At 42.8% G+C, this 20,812-nt stretch overlaps 1 protein-coding gene across 1 annotated transcript; it reads right to left on the reverse strand.

Annotated features, from left to right (window-relative positions):
- Positions 1-7,724: 7,724 nt before the first annotated feature.
- ZC3H12B (zinc finger CCCH-type containing 12B) lies at positions 7,725-20,331 on the reverse strand. The gene is made up of 5 exons (XM_062183828.1): positions 19,727-20,331; positions 12,730-12,869; positions 11,085-11,319; positions 10,313-10,419; positions 7,725-9,145 (listed from the first exon to the last, which is right to left on the reverse strand). The coding sequence occupies exons 1-5, from the start codon at positions 20,329-20,331 to the stop codon at positions 7,725-7,727; spliced, it is 2,508 nt and encodes an 835-aa protein (XP_062039812.1).
- Between the last annotated feature and the right edge of the window lie 481 nt (positions 20,332-20,812).

The following is a 20,812-nucleotide window of genomic DNA, read 5'->3' on the forward strand; positions in this document are numbered from 1 at the left end:
AATGACCAGGGCTGGGCCAGACTGAAGCCAGGAACCCAGAACTCCAGAACTCCATCAGGATTTCTCATGTGGTTGATAGGGGCCCAAGTATTTGCACCATCATCCACTACTTTCCCCAGGTGCATTAGCAAGGAGCTGAAACAGAAGTGGGTCAGCTGGGATTTGAACCAGCGCCCATATGGGATGTCATTGTCTCAAGCAGCCACTTAACCTGCTGTACGATGCCGGCCCCTCAGTTAAGGCTGTAACTTGAGTAGGGACCCCTAGGGAGTCTACAACCCCTGAAGGGATATATTAAATATCTTTGTGGAGATAAACTTATATAAATTTTTCTAGGGAGCTGATGCACAGATTTTATCAGATCATCAAAGGGGCCCATGAATCCAACATGGTCAAGGTTTCCTTTCCTGTTTGGACCCAAGCAGTGGACATGTGCAAAACAGTCTTCAAACTCAGTTTCTTTACAACTGTTCCCTATCTCCTCACAGTGGCAAATGCTCTAAGTTAGCATCCTGGAATTGCAGAAGAGCCCTCAGAGAGCACCTAGGCCATATATGGTGAGGGCATTTGCAAATGTGTATTCTGGGAGGTAGTCCCGTGCCTGCTCTGTGGGGAGATGGGTGCCAAAAGCTCTGTCCTTCACCAGAGCAACCCTGACTTTACTGTCTGTCTTGGGGTCCTACATAAGATGGGTTTTTGATGCTAAAAAGCATTTGGCAAGCATTGTTCTGGTGTTGCCCCCTCATTTTAGGCATTGAGACAGTGTGGAGCTTGAAAAGGGAAGAGATGCGCCCCAGACCACAGAGCCAAATGTTTTTTCATATCAGCATACCTTGCACTTGTTAGAAATGCAAATTACTGAGCCTCACTCCTCCTGATCCTAGGAATCAAGCCTTGTAGACAGGCAGCAGTCTCTGGTTTAACTAGTCCTTAAGGTGATTGTGATACAAAGTAAAGTTTGAGACTCACTGACAACAGAGGAAAAGCCACCTAAAGACCTGGGCTCCAGACAAGCTCCACCACTTTAAACAGAAGCAGCCTTGGGCAAGTCATGTCACAGTTTCCTCTGTATAAAGAGGATAATATTTGCCTCACAGGCTTCTCGTAAGGACCAAAACAGATAATAGATGTGTTTTCTAAAGTGATTCACACTTAATATGTACGAGTGGTTTGAACTCATGCTAGGGTTGGTGAGTCTTGAACTCAGAACTCAGTTGTCTGTATAATTCTGGACAGTGCTTTCCCCTGGCCCTCAAAGATGAAAAATGAGGAGAAGGTGATCTGAGCTCACTTCTGGTCCAGGTCCAGAGAGAGTAAGAGCCAAGGGCATTGTTAGCTGTAGTCCTGAAACCTGGCAGTTGAGAGACCAGGTTGAAGGGCTTCAGATGGTGGTGGTGTGTGTAGGGTGGTGTGCCACCCTAGGCCAGGGTGCAATCTTGGCCTAGTGCCCTTTAACCTTTTCCTTCTGATCAGAAAGATCAGAGACTGATTAGTAAGTCTCTGAACTGTACACATTTAACTGGGACATAGAGATGAGTGTCAAGGGAAATGTTTGATTATATTATTGTTCAACAATGGTGATTGAGAGATCCCGTCTGATGGGTAATTCATCAGTGACAAAGGGTATGGTTCCTGCGCCCCCACCCTGAACTAATTGTTTTGGGGTGGAGACTGTGCTAACTTAATTAGGACAAAACACCAAGTGCTAACGAAGTATTAAGGCTCACTGAGGGGAGGGACTAACAGTGACTGGACCGGGACATAGAACAGTTTGTCAGAGGTGAATGAAAACTATCTTCAAAAGTAAGGCTTTGCTAGTCAGAATAAGGCATCCATAAAAGGAAAGCCAAAATCCAGAGGGGTAGAGAAAGAGCATGGTTGCAGTAATCAGTACAGGGTCCAGGGTATTAATTTGAAAGATGGTGATGTGACTTCATAGGCCATGAGGCCAGAGAGCTGAGCTGGAGAGGAATATGGTGAGAGTTGTTGATTTTCCACTTGTCTCTTCCTGGAATTTGAATCATTGTTACCATTCTCTCTTCACACTGCCACTGCCATCCAAGGAAGTCAGGGTATTAATTTATTCTCTAAGTGTGTTTCATTCCCCTACCAGAGTGCAAGTGCCCCAAGATAGGAACTATTTGTTCCTCTTCTTTCTCCCTAGGCCACTTATAGGCCAGTCCCCTATTTGGTTCTTAGTAAGAACTTGATGTGTGTATTCCCTAGGAATGTGACAGGAGGCAGCAGGAATAAAAGAGACAGGAAAAGGGTGAGGGGAGATGAGTACCTTCAGTCCTGTGGAGGGTGGTAAAAGGAAACAAAGCAAAACAGAATTCTGTGGTCAGTGCTGTGGTGCAGCAGGTGGCATAGTGGGTGAAGCCAGCACCTGTGATGCCAGCAGCCCCCATGGGTACAAGTTCAAGTCCTGGCTGCTCCACTTCCACTCCAGCTCCCTGCTTATGGCCTGGGAAAGCAACCGATGATGGCCCAAGTATTTAGGCCCCTGCCACCCACACGGGAGACGCAGAAGAAGCTGCTGACTTCAGCCTGACACAACGCTGGCTGTTGAAGCCATCTGGGGAGTGAATCAGTGGATGGAAGATCTCTCTCTCTCTCTCTCTCTCTCTCTCTCTCTCTCTCTCTCTCTGTAACTGACTTTCAAAATAAATAAGTAAATCTTAGAAAACCAGAATTCTTAGCTCATGAATAGTCCTTTGCAAAGGCTCCTAGGGCTGAGCTCTGCTGTAGCAACTGTGGCCTTTAGAATGAGACTAACTTGGGGTAGGGTGAGGGATGGAGTAGGAGGCTCCAGAGAGGCCTGACACTGTAGTAAAGGGCTTGCCCACTTGGGAGTCAGGAGGCCGGTGCTTCCAGTCCTTTTGCCTCTTAATTCTGTTTGTCCTTGGTCAAATCTCTTGGTACTCTTGGAGCCTCAGTTGCTTCCCCATCTCCTAAAGGAGCTGATGCAGCTGAGCACTCTGCAAGTGGGAAGTGTAGGGTGCGAGGGCCCTTTTGGCTCTCTTGAGACTTCGGGGAAAATCCTTAAAGGCTATGTACAGAAACAAGCCTGGGCCTTGCGCCTTCTACTTGGTTCTGCCCCACCAGTGGATGCCCAGCCTTGCTTTGTGGGAAACACCAGTCTGAATAGCACTTGGAGCTATGTTAGTCTTCACAGATTACAGGGCATCTGCTTACTGTGATAAAATTCAGGTGAACTCCTTTTGGGGGAATCCTTTGCCTTATGAGCTTAGTTCAAGTTGCAAGTCACAAGGACAGAAATACAGTATCTCAGGAGCAGACTCTGTGTGTGTGTGTGTGTGTGTGTGTGGTATATGGCTTCTGTTTTTGATGTTTGTAAAGAAAGAGCCATTAGTGCTTAGTAGACAAACAGTTTATGCAGTAAATAAGTGTGGATACAGTTCATTGTTGTCAGTGATACAGCATTTCCATCACAATTATAGGTGAAACTAAAATCTCTTGAAGTAGTCATAGCAGATTCATGCTAGTGAGAACATATTACAAAACATTGCACGTGCATTATAGGGGCAGACAAAACTGGGGAAGAGATATATTTTTACTCACTTCTGGTTGGCTTCGTGTATTTTGTCATTGAGACTTACATTATGTTTGGGTCAAACAAAAAACCCAAAGAGGTTTTATAAAAGTTTACAACCATTAAACATTATTGTTTAATCTCACAAATGAATAAAGCAAACTATTATAGCTCAATGATACACAAACCAGGACTAAAAATAGTCAATCTGCCTAGGTATATAACTAACTACAATACAATAGATGCTAACTATGCTGAGTCTTCAGAAAGGCATTGACTACTTTAGACAAGCAGGTTCCAGAAATACACTGGTTTGGTTTCCAATGAGAACTAAGTGTAGTGCCGTTTCAGTTGAGACTATGCACTCCCCAGTGTCAGATCTGAGGAGGGGAAGGAAGAGTAGGGTTAGGAAGAGACCTGAGCAGGGCTCTTTGGACAGCTCGGCGTTACTTCCCCTGTGCAGATCCAGACCCGGTTCACAGAGTAAAACAAAGTGTATTGAAATCGTTGGCCCTCAAAAAGGGCGTTGTATACAAAGTCCCATACTTACAGCATAGATAGAATGGTAACTGAGCGCCTCTCAAAGCGAACTCTTCTATGTTTAGAAGAAAACTCAGTGCCACAGGTTAATGGATATCAATGTTGGATTTACTGTATAAAGATAATTTCTTCCAAAATAGAAAAATAAAAAGGAATTTTAGCGAAGTATTTGAAACTAGGAGAGGGAGAGAGAGAAAGAAAAAAATATCATGCTATGTGTTTCATTTCTTAGAATAGGACAAGTTTTGGAGGCCATTTCCATGAGGCATCTGTCATTCTCCCTTCTCTACCCGGCACCTTAAGAGAGAGTACAATGTCTCAATGTTACCCTTGAAAAGGCTCCTATTCCTTGGAGCTGTCTTACAGAAATAGTGCCCTGGATTAACCATGCCATCCCAGGGTCACGCATCTCCTTTAGGTCAAAATGAAAACAAAATGAGAAAATCACAAACAGGAAAAAGAAAAAAAAAAGAATTCACAAAAATCTACAAACTCTAAGGCCTGAATAGGCACAGACTGCTATGAGGTCAGAAAATCAGTGAAAGAATTAAAATTACAAAGCACCTCTTACAAAATATACCACTTCTTGAAAACCACACAAAACACTGTGCAGTGACCCCTGCTGAGTGCTCGGAGGTAAGTATCCTGAAAGATACATGCTTAGCCCCATGAGGGAAACTTGGTTTTATTCCCAAGGGAACCAAAGCGGGGGGGGGGGGGGGGGTGTCCCAGTGCTTCTTTATTAATTGCTGTTTTATAACTACAGACAATGGAAAAGTCAAAAATATGCAGACTTCAATATAAAGAAAATGTTTCTTTAATAACTAAGAACCAAGCTGGGTTTATTCATTCATAGTCGTGCAGCTCCATTTATAGATTCCTGCAGATGATTCACTAACACAGATAACTTTTTACACAAAATCCCTTCCGCAAGGACATAATAAATTTAATAGCCTAAAGAGAACTTATGCAATATAATGCCTGAAACTGTACACACAATAGCTGTGCACCTAGTAATAAAGAGGCCTTGAAAAATTGTCTATCTATAAACTATGACTGCCCTTTGGAAATAAAAGCTCCTTCACAACCTCTGGGCTACTTCCATGTGACACACAGTGCCACAAACATTGGAGTGAAAATTCAGTACTAATCCTAGTTGATGAGTTTTGTACATTTGTTTCTATACAATCAGGAAAAAAGAGATACAATTTGTATCAACAAAAGGTCATTTCTGGTTATTTGAAGCATTGCTCCTAGCCGCTTTGGTTTATACACATTGTATGAGAGGAGGAGAATGACAATTGTTTTTAGGAAATAAGAAATACATACGCTGCCTTAAAAAATATTTCCTATATCGGGGGAAACTTACAAACTGTTCTGAGTACTAAATATGAACATGTTCGAGATGGATTGCAGCTAACATGATAAATCTTGTGCTTCTGTGTAAATTGTGCAAACAGGGAATAATGCAGTGCCACTGATGATTTTGGTAGGCAGATGAACTAACTGGCACAAAGGCATCAGAGTCATCTGAGATTGTCAAAAAGCTGATTTAGACACAGGGCAGATTGGGAAGGTTCAAGAAGTTGAAGGTAGGAAGTAGTGTTTGTGTGAAACAGCAAGCACTGCAGGGGCAACTGTCACTCTGTGGACCTACCTGGTAGAAAATACTTTTAACACTTTCAGTAATGTGCTGAGAAATGGGAGGATTAGAAGGTAAGAGATTAATGGGAAGCTGTGATTAACTGAAGAGTAATATTTGGTTGAGATGCAGAATTGATTGACTTGGACAGACAGAAAGCAGCATGCAAGCCATTATCAAACCACCAGAAACAACCCTGACTACAGCCTCACATTCGGAGTGTTTCACAGTAAGAAACATTTAATAGGCAGTGTCACACCTTCTCATGAAGAAACAAAAGGCCAAGGCCAGGCCTTCTCAACTTTCATGAAAAAAACAACCATAGAAGTTAGCAAGTTCCAGCTCAGGAAATAGTGAGCTGGTCATGGTTCAAAATGTTGCAATATACAATGGATTCAAAAAGGGGGTTCATTTAGTGCAGCTTTAAAAAAAATAAACAAGAAATACCTCTTCTAGAGGCACTTAGCTACAAAGTTTCCCACCCTGAGCAAGATACAAGTTGCGCAAATGGTGCCTCTCAATCCGAGGCCTTTCCTCTTTAGTAGCAGATCTAAGAATTACCTAATTAGCAAGTGCACCCTCTTTGCGTGGATTTGAAGTGCATAACTGAGCCAGCTGTTAGCAAAGATGCAGCATCCCCTTCCGGAAGCTGCTTTTTTCCAATCTAGAAAAATCCCTGGTTTTTTTTTCCCCTAAAGAAATTTTGCTCCACCAATGATTGACCTTATTGCCCAAAGGGTGGACAGCAAGAGAATAGTGGATTACATGGCTATGCACTGTCCTCCATTACATTTTCATCCTGTGGTGTTGAATACTGCATAGGTCAGAAGTCCAAAAAACATCCATTAGTCCCTCCTTGAGTGAAGCTTTAGTATTCGCCATTTAATGCCACATGAGTTTGGCCATCTCTCCTGGGATACGGTGAGTGGCCTCTGGGAGTAAATCCTTTGGTCCTGGTCAAACTCTTCTGTGCTTGTGTAGCATACACATATCCTATGATCGGAATTTGAGCTTATCCATCAGCTCCTCTGCAGAAGGCTGCAACCTGACCCCTAATTTGCTGAGGTGAAGAGACTTGGAAGCTAGGAACTATTAGTAAATATTGGCTGGCCAGTGAAAAGTGCAAAGGAAACGGATCTGGTTTGCTCTGGCACCTAAGAAAGCAATGTTCTAATGTTGGCATGTACTTTCCACTTTCAAAACTAGTTGAAACTATGAAATGTAACATAAAATCATCAAGTCAGATTCATGACCTATACAGCTATAGACTAAGGACTGCTTAGAGCTTACCTTCTTATTATCACTATAAAAGTTGATACAGAGGTATGCACACATCTCAAATATATACATTCATACATGCAATGTAATTGCTAATAGGTTTTAGATATAGCTCTAGAAGCCTCAATGTGACCCTATATCTTGTTTAGTAAAGATATTGAATGATCAGATATCCATGCAAAAGGAAATATTTGATTTTAAATAGCTTCAAAAAATCCTATTAAGAAAACCTAAAAGGTTAATTCAACATACACTCTGATCCTGATGTTTTTGCTCTCTAACTTGGATATATCATTCACACTTTGCAATATAGAATGTTTGACTAAGAAAATGCTGGTAATGGAATCCCTCGGGATTTCTCACATTTAGGCCTCTTCTCCCTGGGTTTTGTCCTCCATTACCTGTGCTGTGCAGTGCACAAAGGGCATGGAACTGGTTGTCAGAGGACTTGGGTGTGTGTCTTGACTGAAGTCATTTGCTAGCAGTGTGACTTTGGCAAGTCAATCTCACTGAGCTTCAGCTTCCTGCTCTATAAAATAAGATGTTGGCAAGACCTACCTCACAGGGTTGTTATGCGCTTAAATGATGTAAACACTCTGTAACTTATTAAAAGCGCAACACAAATGATTAGTTACTATAATCATAGTATTAGTGTATTTGAAGTATTAATATTCCTATCTCTAGAAAGGACTGCAGTGGTCCTATGTCACATCAACGTGCAGCCCTAAGCTTAGCAACAATCAAGGCTGCCAGTTGCTGGGCATCTGCTGTGTGGGGATTCTTCTCCATCACTGCAAGAACAATGTTGGAAGGGAAAATATTGCAGAGGTTCTTATAGGTCTGATACTGGTGCTCTGGGATCATATGCTCCCTGGAATCATTGCACATTCCCACCCAAGGATTCCTCCAAAGCTGCTCCATCTTTTCGGGCACGCTCCGTACCATGACTGGCTCGTAACATGGTTGCATGAGGCTGTTACTCAAGGGATAGGAGTGGTAGGCATAGGAGTCAGCTGCACAGGGCAGTGGGTCCCAGCTGGCGTGCTGTTCCCGGCACAGAGGAGGTCGTCTTTGCCTCATGGGGTTGCTCTCATAGAGGCGGGAGTCAGAAATGCTGTCCATCCGTGTCATCACCAGGGCACGGCCTGGCTGGGGAGTTGCCCCGGGATGGATATTGGGAGGCATGGAGTAGTCTCCAGGACAGCTGGAGCGTGCCCCAGTTGCTGGGTGCTGGGCATGCAGAGCTAAGTGGGGGACTGACTGCTTGTGAGGGGCCTGCTTAGAATCCTCTGGGCCGTAGCTTTGCACTCGCGTTAAGGCTTCATGGTAACCATGAGGAAAAGGCTGAAGACGGTTCTGAGATGCCGAGCGGTGCAACTTCAAACTGCCTTCAGAATGGGCATCAGCTACAGCCAAATACAGGTTGTTGTAGGAGGAATAGTTGTCGTTCCTGGTATGGCTCATGCGGCTATCAGGACAGAGGTTGGGATTCCGGGCATACACCCCCCGATCTGCTTCAGCCATGTAGTACTCTCGATTATGCAGGCTGTTGATGTTTAACTTGGAGAAGTCGCCTAACATTGAATAGTAGCCATGGTCCCCCATGGACTCAAACTTTGGATATTGCTCAGCATAGCTAATAGGGGTCCCATGGCTGTTGGTAACAAGAATCGGGGGATACTGCATGCTGGCCATGTGCTCCAACGAGGCCTTCTGGTGCGGGAAATGGGAGGATCCTGGCACTGGGCTGCTGGCCGAACGGGTGTTGAGTGCACCCACTGCATGGCTTTTGGGGGGTGGGATTGTGGGGACACTTAGGGCAGTCACAAGCGAGGGGACAGAGCTGGCCTCAGGCTTACGGGCAATGGACAGCCATTCCTCAGGCTCCACAGCCACGGACCGGATGCTGGGATCGGATTGGCGCTTGGGGGCCACCCGTTTGACCTCTGAGGTTATCTCACCTTTGGCACTAGACATCCCTGTGCCACACTTGGCCAGGGTGCCTTCGCTCATGGTTTTCACTGTGGACAGTTTGGCACTGATGCGGAGCTCATCAGCCACCGAACGCTGCGGTTGGTTGGCCCGCTCCGGGTGGTAGTATTTGCACTTGTGGCCGTAGGTGCATTTTTTGCCTGAAAAAATAATGCCTTGGAGTAAGACTCTCTCATAGTGGCGCAACCCTCTGTGCCAGAAACTGTCATAGCAACCTGGTCACTCAGGTTAGAGTTATTACTGTTTGGGGCTGAGGCAGAATATTAACTTTCCACAAAGGTGAGAGACAGACAACACCAAGGAGGCACCACACACTGCAAGGGGAGAGGGGTAGAGGTGGAAAGCTGGAGAGGAAATTGCAGTGTCAAAGCTAAGAGCTGAGCAGTTGAACAGCCTGGATTGTCCAGTGATGTACAGCTTTGCCTCAGCATAGCCTGCACGCTGAGGTGGTGGAGAGCAACAGAAGGCAGCGTGGTGCAGTGCAAATGAGCACAGGTTTGGAGGCCAGGCAAACCTGAGTTTCCATTTCAGCTATGTCCCTTACTAGCCTCGTGACCTTGGTCAGTGACTCTATGTTCCAAGCCTCATTTTCTTCTTCTGTAAACAGGGTTCATAAGCACGCCTATATTATAGGGTAATTGTAAAGATTCAATGAGATAACACGAAAAGATTCTGATTCAAATGTTCATCGAGGACAAAAACCAAATGCCCCATAAAAGTGATTGTCAAAAAAAAGAGCCAACATCCAAACTAGCCTCAGACCAAGCCCATGATGCACTGTAGGCTCACAAACTTTGTATCAGAGGGACTTGGGTAAGGACGCAAAAACACTCTAGAAGAAGGTATCTTTAAAAAAATTTAAAAAAAATGAAAGGGAAGTTTGGAGGCAAAGTGGCAAACCACAGATCAGAAGGAAAGGGCATTATTAGTTGACAGAAGGTGGAAGTCAGCTGCCTGACAGACACATTCTTGGGGTCAAACCCAGTTTGGCATTGCTCTTTCTATTTCCGCAGGCCCCGTAGGTTTCGACAACATTGCTCAGGACTCAGGCAGCTAGAGCTCGTATGTTATTTTAGCAAGTGACAGCTGATCTTCCCTTCAATTCTAGATACCTCTTCCTCATGCAGCTTCTAGGATTTTTTTCTTTAAATACCTACTGCGAGTACATAAAGACACAAAACTGTAACTCACAGAAAGTGGATGGACCAGGATTTCCCATCTGAAAGGGAAACCTGGGAGAGAAAAGTATCCACAGAGTCCTTATGTTTCCCTTAGTACAGAACTCAGTTCTGCACATAGGTACTCACCATAAGGACACGGTTGCTTCTTATGCTCAGGAACGACAGGTCTCTTTCTTAGGAAATTTTCAAGGCTTGGGCCATGGCGTCCTAAAGGATCATCTGGAGGCATAAATCTGAAAGCAAGCAAGCAAGGGGTGAATGTCTTCCCTTCTGTTGCCACTATCCCCTAAGCAGGAGTTCTGATTTTCATTAGCTGTGGCCTATATTGGTGTCACAGCTTTCTAATGGCCCCTCCTGGCTCAAGTCTGCCTTTTTCTGTTAAGCCAGCAGCTCTTCCTTTTGTTACCGCTTGGTCACACAGGAATAATTCTTTTCCCTGTGCATCACTCTTCCATGTGAGTGTGTTCCAGCAGTACCAGTGTGCCTGCTTGTTCCCCCCAGCATGCCACTCACATTCACACCTTCATAGCTTTATTCATGTTGTCCCCTTCCTCTGTCATGCCCAGCAGCCCCCTTTACTCTGTGAGCTTCATCTGAAATGTCATCTCCTCTGGGAGGTCTTTTTCTAAAACCTCCTGTAGACAGAGCAATTAATAAAAAACTTTAACTGTAGCGCTTATCACAACACATTGCAGTGGTTTCTCTTTCTGAACTGCGCTTTCAGCCCTTTCAAAGTCAGTCCTGTTTCTCATTCAGCCTTTTATCTCCATGGCAACCAGCATAATGCATGGTACACAGTAAGTGTTCAGTAAATTTTTATTGAAATGAAATGAAATCTATTCCTACTGGTAACTTGGATAGAGGGCTATTATTCAGAGCCTACTGGAAAGAAACGCACTTGTCATTCACAAAAGAATACATCAGCAACCGCTCCTCAATGAACTTCTTCCATTCCGGCTTTTCAACTTGAAGGTCTCGGTAGTTATCGTTGGATACAATGATGCCATCAGAATCAAAAGCCAGTTTGACTATGAACCGGTCATCATAGCAGACAACCCTCCTGCCTTGGACTCTTCGCGATGGTGTGAAGACAAGAATCTTTTCCTTTTCCAGCTTACGTAGAATATCTTGATCTGTTGAAATATGATTATATACCACAGAGTAGAAATCCTCTTTGGAAATTAACAGTCTTCTCCCAATATTACAAAATACAAAAGTTTATACTAAATTAAAATATTTTCACTTAGAAAGTGGGTTCTATTCCCAGCTACGATACCAAATTGGATCATGAACTTAGGCAAATCACCTTCCCCTTTGGACTTATTTTCAGTAAAATGAAGGAATTGGACTCAATGACCCCTAAATTTTCAGTTACCATGAAGAGTGAAAAGTGACGCTGATGGCCCAGCATTCTGGATACTTATTTTGCCTTTTGGCCAAAGCCCCAGCTTTCCGGCTGTTGAAGAGAACAGGCTGGTGTGCTGGTAGGAGGAGAGTGAAGCATCACTCCTAGGGACTTACATTTTTGCCTTCTGCCTGAAGGAAGGCCCAAATGAAGGTGAAACATCAAGCTGTAGCTCTTGTATTGACGCCCTTTCTTTGGCCTTCTAATTGCCAAGGAGAGAGAATTGCTGGCTGCGCTTGAGCAGGGCCAGGATTCACTCTCAGACTGAGCCTTGGGAGCCTGTTCAGCAGATGTCAGTCAGCTCTACACACAGCCCAGATAGTCATTCACTGGATTTTCCCATTAGGCACATCAGGTAAGAGCTGATACTCAGAGGACTGGGGCCTATAAGTCCCTAAATACTGTAAAGAGTATATGTTTCATATACTGTTGTAAGTGAATGTAGCATTCCTACTCCCACTAGGACCCTACCACATACTGACTTTTGGTGACTTTTTAAGACATTCTTGGCGTTCACGGGCCACTTCTTTCACAAAGAGATATGAAAATTTCCATGTTACAATGGCCTTAATATAAATCCAAATATAATCCATCTAGATACATCATTGTGAGCTCACTATTATCATATTCATCTCTCCTTCTGATATGACAAGAAAATCAAATTAAAATATTCCATGGGAACTTAAAAATATTATCAGTCCCCCACAGATAAGTCACATGGGACTTTTCTCTCTATTCCACTCCCTAATTGCAAATCCCACAATCATTTGTCTGGTGCAGAATGAGATGTGTTGTCTACCATGGTTTCCATAGTCCCTTGAAAAATTCGTCCATGTTCATAGACAGATTTATTCCTCTTTATTCTGAATCTATGGCCAAGTAGAAAAGCACTCCTTTTCAACTCTGTACTTTATCCTTGCTGAACTGATGCTGTCTCTACTTAACTGCCATATACCACAAAACAATGATGGTTTTCTTTGGGTCACTTTATCAAGCATAAACTTACTAAAGATATTTTACATACACTTAACAATTTAGACAAAAAATATTTAGCTAAATTGGTACCACCAACCCCTCCCTCAATCAGTTTGCTGGCTTTGCTTATAGATGAGAAGAAATGTTGGATTTGCAACAGTACCTGTAATTGGTGCATCAGGGCGGGACTGCTCCTTTCTCCACGCGGGCACAAATACAGTAATATCTTTATGGCCTTTATCTAGAAACCAGTCCACAGCAAGCTGTATTCCTCGGCAGGAGAATTCTTCTTTATTTCCATGGCTTTAGGAAGGTAGAAAATAAGAGGAGAAAGGACTGACAATTGATAGCCAAAAAGTACTCCCCAAACAGGCTTTTTCTTAGTATCAAGAGATTCACAACAAGCAATTTCCTTTTAAATGATGCCAAAGTATGCATTTTTTCAAAGATTTATTTATTTATTTGAAAGGCAGAGTTACAGAAAGGCAGAGGCAGAGAGAGACAAAGGTCTTCCATCCTCTTTTTCATTCCCTAGATGGCTGCAACAGCCAGAGCTACACTGATCCGAAGCCAGGAGCCTGGAGCTTCTTCCAGGTCTCCTGTGTGGGTGCAGGGGCCCAAGGACTTGGACCATCTTCTACTGCTTTCCCAGGCCATAGCAGAGAGCTGGATTGGAAGAGGAGCAGCTGGGACTAGAACTAGCACCCATATGGGATGCCGGCACTGCAGGCGGCTACTTTATCCACTATGCCACCATGCAAGCCTCCAAAGTGTGCATTTTTTAAAAGATTTTATTTTTTATTTACTTGAGAGGTAGAGTTACAGACAGTGAGAGGAAGAGACAGAGAGAAAGGTCTTACTTCCGTTGGTTCACACCCCAAATGGCCTCAACGGCCGGAGCTACGCTGATCCTAATCCAGGAGCCAGGAGCTTCTTCCCTGCTCTCCCACGTAGGTGCAGGGGCCCAAGCACTTGGGCCATCTTCTACTGCTTTCCCAGGCCATAGCAGAGAGCTGGATCGGAAGAGGAGCAGCCGGGTCTCGAACTAGCGCCCATATGGGATGCCGGCACCACAAATAGAGGATTAACCTACTCCGCCATGGCAAAGGCCCCAAAGTATGTATTTTTTAAGAAGAGCATCTTAAAAAATGCTCACTATGCTGTGGCGCAGTGGGTAAAGCCACCGCCTGCAGGGCTGGCATCCCATATGGGTGCCGGTTTGAGTCCTGGCTGCTCCTCTTCTGATCCAGCTCTGTGCTATGGCCTGGGAAAGCAGTAGAAGATGGCCCGAGTCCTTGGGCCCCTGGACCCACATGGGAGACCCGGAAGAAGCTCCTGGCTCCTGGCTTGGACCGGCACAGCTCCTACCATTGCAGCCATCTGGGGAGTGAACCAGCAGATGGAAGACCTCTCTCTCTGTCTCTCTTTCTCTTTCTGCCTCTTCCTTTCTGTAACTCTGCCTTTCAAATAAATAAATCTTTAAAAGAAAGAGCATATCAAAACAATTTTTCAGTTTATTCATTTATCTGAAAGGAGAGGAGCAAGAGAGACAGAGGATATTTTTCATCTGCTGGTTTACTCTCTAAATGTCTGGCTCAAGCCAGGAGCCAGAAACTCCATCTGGGTCTCCCACAGCGGCAGGTGGCAGGGACCCAAGCACTTGAGCCATCATCTGATGTCTCCCAGCGGCCCAGTAACAGGAAGCTGAATCTGAAGCAGAGGTGGGACTCAAACCAGGCACTTTGATATCAGATGTGGGAGTTCTAAGGGGCAGCTTAACTCTCTGTGCCACAATGCCTGGCCCTTAAATTCTCTTTCATCTAATTGTCACAAAAATTGTTATCATTATTACAGACTTCTCTCAAGGGCACAGATGGTTAACAACTCCCACCCAGTAGCAGCCCTGGTGGCTCTCTCCTATCACTAGTTCCATTTTCTCTGTCTGTTTGTACTACCACCTTCTTTTTTAAAGATTCATATATTCAAAACTGATGAAAAAGATGAGTTGTTATTAGATTTTTAGATAGTTTATGTAGAGGATTATCTGGAGATGAGTCTCAAGTGCATACATCAAGCTCTGAAAATAGCATTGACAGCAGAAAAGACACATAAAAACGCTGACTGAAAATGCTTATCATATGTATACATTTAATTAAATATAATACACTAACAAAAATCATAGTATTGAAAATTTTAAGATATGGGAAATGCTCACAATATAGTTATCAAAGAGAAAAGAAAGGATATAGAAACGTGTGTATGGTATCTATATAAATATAGTAATCCTAATTTTGTAGAAGAAAGCATTGAAGAAATGTTAGAAATAAATAAATATATTAATAAAATTTGTTATTCTATGTGGCAGCAGGGTTATCAGTCACCTTATTTTCTTCCTTTGATTTCAAAATTTCCTATAAAAACCCAGTGTTCCTTTTATCATCAAAACATGATGTAAAAAGAGGAAATTCTGTCACTGTTACTTATACCAGGAGCAAACACCTGGAAAGTTAAAAAGTCAAACAGAATTCATGTTGTGAAGATTTATTTATTTGAAAGGCAGAGTAACAGAGAAAGAGAGAGAGACATAGAGAGACTCTCTGTCACTCTGCCTTTCAAATAAATAAATATATTTTTTAATAAGTCCCCAGTATACCATAAAGCAATTATACTACTCTATAGAAAATATCAGGAAAAATATACTTCACTGCCAATACATTCTAGGATAGCATTAAAGATAGCTACCATTGATTGCTTCTAAAAAAAAATGAGCCATGGAGCAATTGGGCAAGCCCACAGTATTTAAAGGGCTACTACTGGATGAAGCCAGCATGAAACAATCGGGTAGGAAGACATCCAGTTGTCATTTTTCCCACTACTACAGTGCTGATAAATATAAATAATGGAACTTGGGAAAGTCATCAGAACTGCCATTAGAAGGGGGATTTCATTTGGCTTCACAGTGCTGCAAAGTGTCATCTTCTCTCAAACATAGTTTAAGTCTAGAAAGAAATACAAAAGTTAGATTTGCTGTCAGATACTCCAACTTTGTACTGTATACTATCAAATTCTTTGTTTAAAAATATTTTCATCATGACAAATGGATATGGTTATTGAATATATTCATACTGTATAAAATGTAGAAAGCACAAAAACAACAAAGAAAAACTCCTCAAGATCCAACTCTTTCACTACTACCCACAGACAGTTTGTATTTTGATGCATTTGTATTCTTATATCAGTTTCTAAATGCACTGATAATTGTTTTAAAAAAAACAACAACCCATAGCATTCTAATAAAAACATATTAAAATTTTGTCTTTAGAGCAGTCCAGAAAGCACAGCATGAACTATCCAGTAAGAATTATAAGACATTTTTAATGTTTATCAAGGTGGCAATAAAGACCTATATAAGGACCCAGTATGCTAAGTTTAGTGTCCAATAAATATTTAAAGAACGAATACATTTTTAAGAACAAATAAAGTAATGTTTGCAAAATGACCTGTTTTTGCCAAATACATAAAAAGTGCTTTTACAATCTTGAAAAGGCTAAAAATCCTAGGACCTGCAGGTCACAGGGTATCTCAGTGATACTATAGCTCACTGTGTCCTGTAAACTGGATTAAAAACATGTCATGATCCAGGTTCCCAAGCTGAATTTTGAATAGCAGATGAGTCATTGTCTTCTCCCTCTGCAATTTTTTTTTTTTTTAAAGTAGGATTCAAACGTTTGGGCTTCTCCCAGACATAACATAGAATATAGTGGCATTTACATTTCAAAGTCTGTGTTCCTCTGTAATGGAGTTTTTTCCCTCCCAAGGGAGACAGATCACAGAATGAATGTATCCTTTAGTATGTATCATAGCATAGTCACAATATGTGAATCATAGGTATCCCACTACTGCAAATGTTAATGCCTTCAATGGCAAACAGAGTATCAGAATTTAAACACAGGCTCATCCAACAGGCTGACGAACAGCAGATGTTAAAATGTAGTTTAAGAAATGTTAATCGCATGATAAAGTGATAGCTAACTAATGGGGAAAACAAACTGAGTTTACATTAACAGCAGTAACAAGTTCGTATGCAGACTATAACACTGCACTTTGGACATGTAAACTGTGATTACAGAATAAATGGGACTCATAAGGAACTTACTTAGACAAGAACAAGATGCTAATAGAGACACACACAACGATTTTTAAAACAGCATGTGGTCCCTATGCACCATTTTAATAGGCTCTAAAGATAAGATTGAGTGTTGAGTTTTTTGCTTATTTTTGTAAAGATTTATTTTAGTATTTTAATTTTATGTAAATCATGTAAGGTACCTTTAATTTAGCAAATCTCCTGTCATTCAGGAGACAAAAGTTCATCTTCCTATCAGTAAGACTGCTACTGACACAGACTAGATATGTTGAAACTAACTACCTGAGTAATTAAGCTCCTCGCTGTTTTTTCAAAAATAAAAGAACTATAAAGTATCCTTCAAAATTAGCCATCCTTGAACAGAAATCCAAGGAAAAGGAAGATCTTTTTAAAAAATATTTATTTGAAAGGCAGAGTTACAGAGAAGGAGAGATAGAGAAAAAGGAGCGAGAGAGAGAGAGAGAGAGAATATCAATAAATCTACTGGTTCACTCCACAAATGACCACAATGGCCAGGTCTCAGCCAGGCCAAAGCCAGGAGACATCTGGGTCTCCCACATGGGTAGCAGGGTCTCAAGACCTGGGCCATCTTCTGTTACCTTCCTAGGTGCATTAGCAGGGAGCTGGAATGGAGGCGAGGGAGCTGGAATGGAGGCGAGGCAGCTGGGACTTGAACTGTCACTCATATGGGATGCTGGCATTTCAGGTGGCAGCTTAACCTGCTGTTCCACAACACTGGCCTCAAGGAAGATCTGGTATCACCATCAAGTCAAAGTTCCCAAGGCAGTCTGGCTCCTCTCATCCTTGACTCCAAAACACAAAATCCTTAAAGAAAGGTAGGCTTTGGAAACATCTCCGATCTAGGATGTTCTGGGTGGTCTAGTTTGAGGAGAGATTGAGTTGGTCAGATCAGGTACCCCTTCCCCTCAAGAATCACTTTAGTCGGGGCAGACATTTGCGGCACAGCAGGTTAAGCTACTGACCATGACGCCAGCATTCCATGAGTGCCAGTTTGAGTCCTAGCTACCCCATTTCCAATCCAGCTCCGTGCTAATGTGCCTAGGAAAGCAGCAGAAGACGGATGGGATGCTTGGGACCCTGCCACCCACATGGGAGACTCAGATGGAGTTTCGGATTCTCCTGGCTTTAGCTTGGCCTAACCCTGGCTTCTGTGGCCATTTGGGGAATGAACCAGCAGATGGAAGATCTTTCTCTTTCTGTCTCTCCCCGTTTCTTCTTCTCTCTCTGTCATTCTGCCTTTCAAATAAATAAATAAATAAAAAGGATCACTCTAGGTTATGCCTAAAGCAGAGATACTTTTGACCCTTTGAACAGAGAAATCATTCGCTCCCTACTTTTTTTAAAGATTTATTTTGTGTGTGTGTGTGTGTGTGTGTTTGAGAGAGAGAGAGAGAGAGAGAGAGAGAGAGAGAGAGAGAGAGAGAGAAAGAGAGAGATCTTCCATCTTCTGCTTCACCTGCTTCATTCCACAAATGGCCACAACAGTTGAGGCTGGGCCAGGTCAAAGCCAGGAGCAGGGACCCAAGCACTTGGGTCATTTTCCACTGCTTCCTCCAGGTGTTTTAGCTGGGAACTGGATTGGAAGTGGAGCAACCAGGATGCTGGCAGCGCAGGTTACAAGGTGCGGCTTAACCCTCTGTGCCACAACATTAACTTCTATTCTCTGCTTTACTGGTCCATTGCATCATTCTGATTCTGTAGTATTGTGTGCAGTTCATTTGATTTGCTTGTTACCATGCCCTGGTTTTCCCTCACTAAAAAAGGGAAGCTGTGTAGCCTGATTGACATACTTTATGGTGATGCTGTCATGATTTAAAATATTGGAAAAAGGAAATCTGTATATGTATTCTTTGCTACTAGCAATGGTACTAAACATGTTTAATAACATTAATAGTCTCATAATATTGTATGATAGCGTCAGAAGTTTTGGAGCAGATTCAAGCTTTAATCCAAGCTTTGCCATTTATTAACTATGTGACCCTAGGTAGTTACTTATCTCTCTGAACCTGAGTCTCTTCACATGAAAAAAAAAAGAAACTGATCATTCCATTCTAGTAGCATTGTCTCCTTTTAAGTTATTTTTTGTCATTTTATTTGAAACACAGAGAGACAGAGACAGAGAGAGAGATCTTTTCATCCACTGGAATTGGAAGTAGAGCCAGGACTTGAACACAGGCACTCTGATATGGGATGTGGGTGCCCCAAGTGGCCTCTTAATCATTACACCAAAAAATTTAATTTTAAGTTTTAATTAATTTTTATGAGATTCAACGTGGTTTGTAGATATAATTCAGAGGACATAATGATATTCCCTTTCTCCCTCCTTCCCTCTCTGCCTCCCACCCTTCTTTCTCCCTTTCTGCGTTTTTCTTTTTTTTTTTTAGTTGAGATGATGCATCTTGAAGACTATGAACATAAAGAGGAGGTTACTTCTAGGTTGGGAAATAACATGAACACAGGGGAGGGGGAGTAGAAATTATCGTAATTTACATGGAGACCATTCAATAGCCTTATGCAAATTGCAAGTACAATAGGTGTTAGAAATGAGATCAAAGGGGAAGAAGGAAAGGCCAGATCACAAAGAGCTTTAAAGCCAGATGAAGGGATCCAAACTTGGTAGGATAACACTCAGAAGTTACTGAGAGTTCCTCAGTAAGTCCCAGAGTGATTATGAGGGCAGCACTTTCAGGATCCGGATAGCAGATCCCAAGAGGAACAGAGCTGAATAGTTATGTCTGCCCTGAAGGATCATAAATGTCTAAATTGCCTGCAGAACCCCTGAAAAACACATTGGCAGTAATTTCAGAAGAGAGAGGAAAGGCAAGGGCAGGATCATATCAGCCTCTGTCTACCCACCTCCAAGAACACAGGCCATAGGCAACGACCCATGGTCACCTGTAGTGCTTTGAAAATAAATACATACATATACATACATACATACAATTTCTATGAGCTCAGTTTTACAAAAGAGAGAAAAATACAGCAGGCTTACCTCATTGCCACATTGCTTCCATCAATGACAATTGGCCTCAAATTATCACTGCTGTCTATTTCATCTTCAAGAGATAATTCAGGGCTTGCAATTTCTCTGGAGCTGGGCCCACGAGGCACTAACAGAGTCAGGTTGACCTGCCCTTCTGAATCACCTTTGTTGCCAAGTCTGACAAGCTCTGCCAATACATCATTAATAAGTGATTCTGGGCCCAGCTTGTGCAACACTGATTGAATCTGTTCCTCTGCATAGCCCAGCTTTAGAGCGAAATCCATCTTGGCTTGGTATTCTTTCTCCAAGTCGAGCTTGCCATCCTGTAAAATGCTACTCTGGGAGAAGCTTGGGCGATCCAGGCAGGGTGATCGGCAGAGTTGGCGGTGTGGCTTGGAGGGCATCTCCTTTCTCTTCGATTGCCCATCTCTGGGTTGGCAGCTGTTGTTGTTGCTGCCCTTAAGGCTCATCTGTTCGAGGTCACTCTCAGAGCTCACCCACTCTTCAGAATCTGCATTGCCCTGCTCCGTGCTGTCCTGCTTAGGCTGCTGCTTTTCTTCCTTGGAGGCGCTCTTCTCCATTTTTGGTGTCTCCACTGCAGCTGTGGCCGTCATCCCGTTCAGTGGGCAGTCTGAGGTCTAATCAGTTCTTTTTCTTTTTAGCCTGCTTGGGATCCACATGGAGTGGCATTTCTCTGTGGTAAAATGTTTTGATAGCAGTGGTGCAGGAGTTTGTCTGTTTGGTTTGTTCTTTTCAGATGTCACCAGTCCCTACAAGTAAACATACATACCACAACCATGTTTAGGAAAGTTCTGGAAAAGCATTTTAGAATATAGAGGTTTCTCTCTAAAAGTTTTTTTGATTTTCCTTCTCACCATGATTGAACTCATTTTACATTAAAAATGTAGAAAGTTTAATTCTAATAATTTTAGGCAAATAAATTTCAGTAGTGGTACCCCCCCCCCCCAAAAAAAAATAAAAAATAAAAAAAAACACCTCAGCTAAAGTTATCTGCTTATGGGACTGGTGCTATGACATAGTAGGTTAAACCTCTGCCTGTGGCACCAGCATCCCATATGGGCACTAGTTCTCTGC

Source organism: Lepus europaeus, chromosome X (genome assembly GCF_033115175.1).
Source record: "Lepus europaeus isolate LE1 chromosome X, mLepTim1.pri, whole genome shotgun sequence".
NCBI lineage: Eukaryota > Metazoa > Chordata > Mammalia > Lagomorpha > Leporidae > Lepus > Lepus europaeus.

Bases quoted from the DNA above. Each gene is read 5' to 3' on its own strand.
- ZC3H12B (XM_062183828.1), bottom strand. From the start codon at position 20,331: ATGACGGCCACAGCTGCAGTGGAGACACCAAAAATGGAGAAGAGCGCC. The intron at 10,420-11,084 runs GTGCGTTTCTTT...GCTTGCTTTCAG, and splicing joins TATTCTTTTGTGAATGACAA to ATTTATGCCTCCAGATGATC. The intron at 9,146-10,312 runs GTGAGTACCTAT...TTATTTTTTCAG, and splicing joins GAAGCAACCGTGTCCTTATG to GCAAAAAATGCACCTACGGC.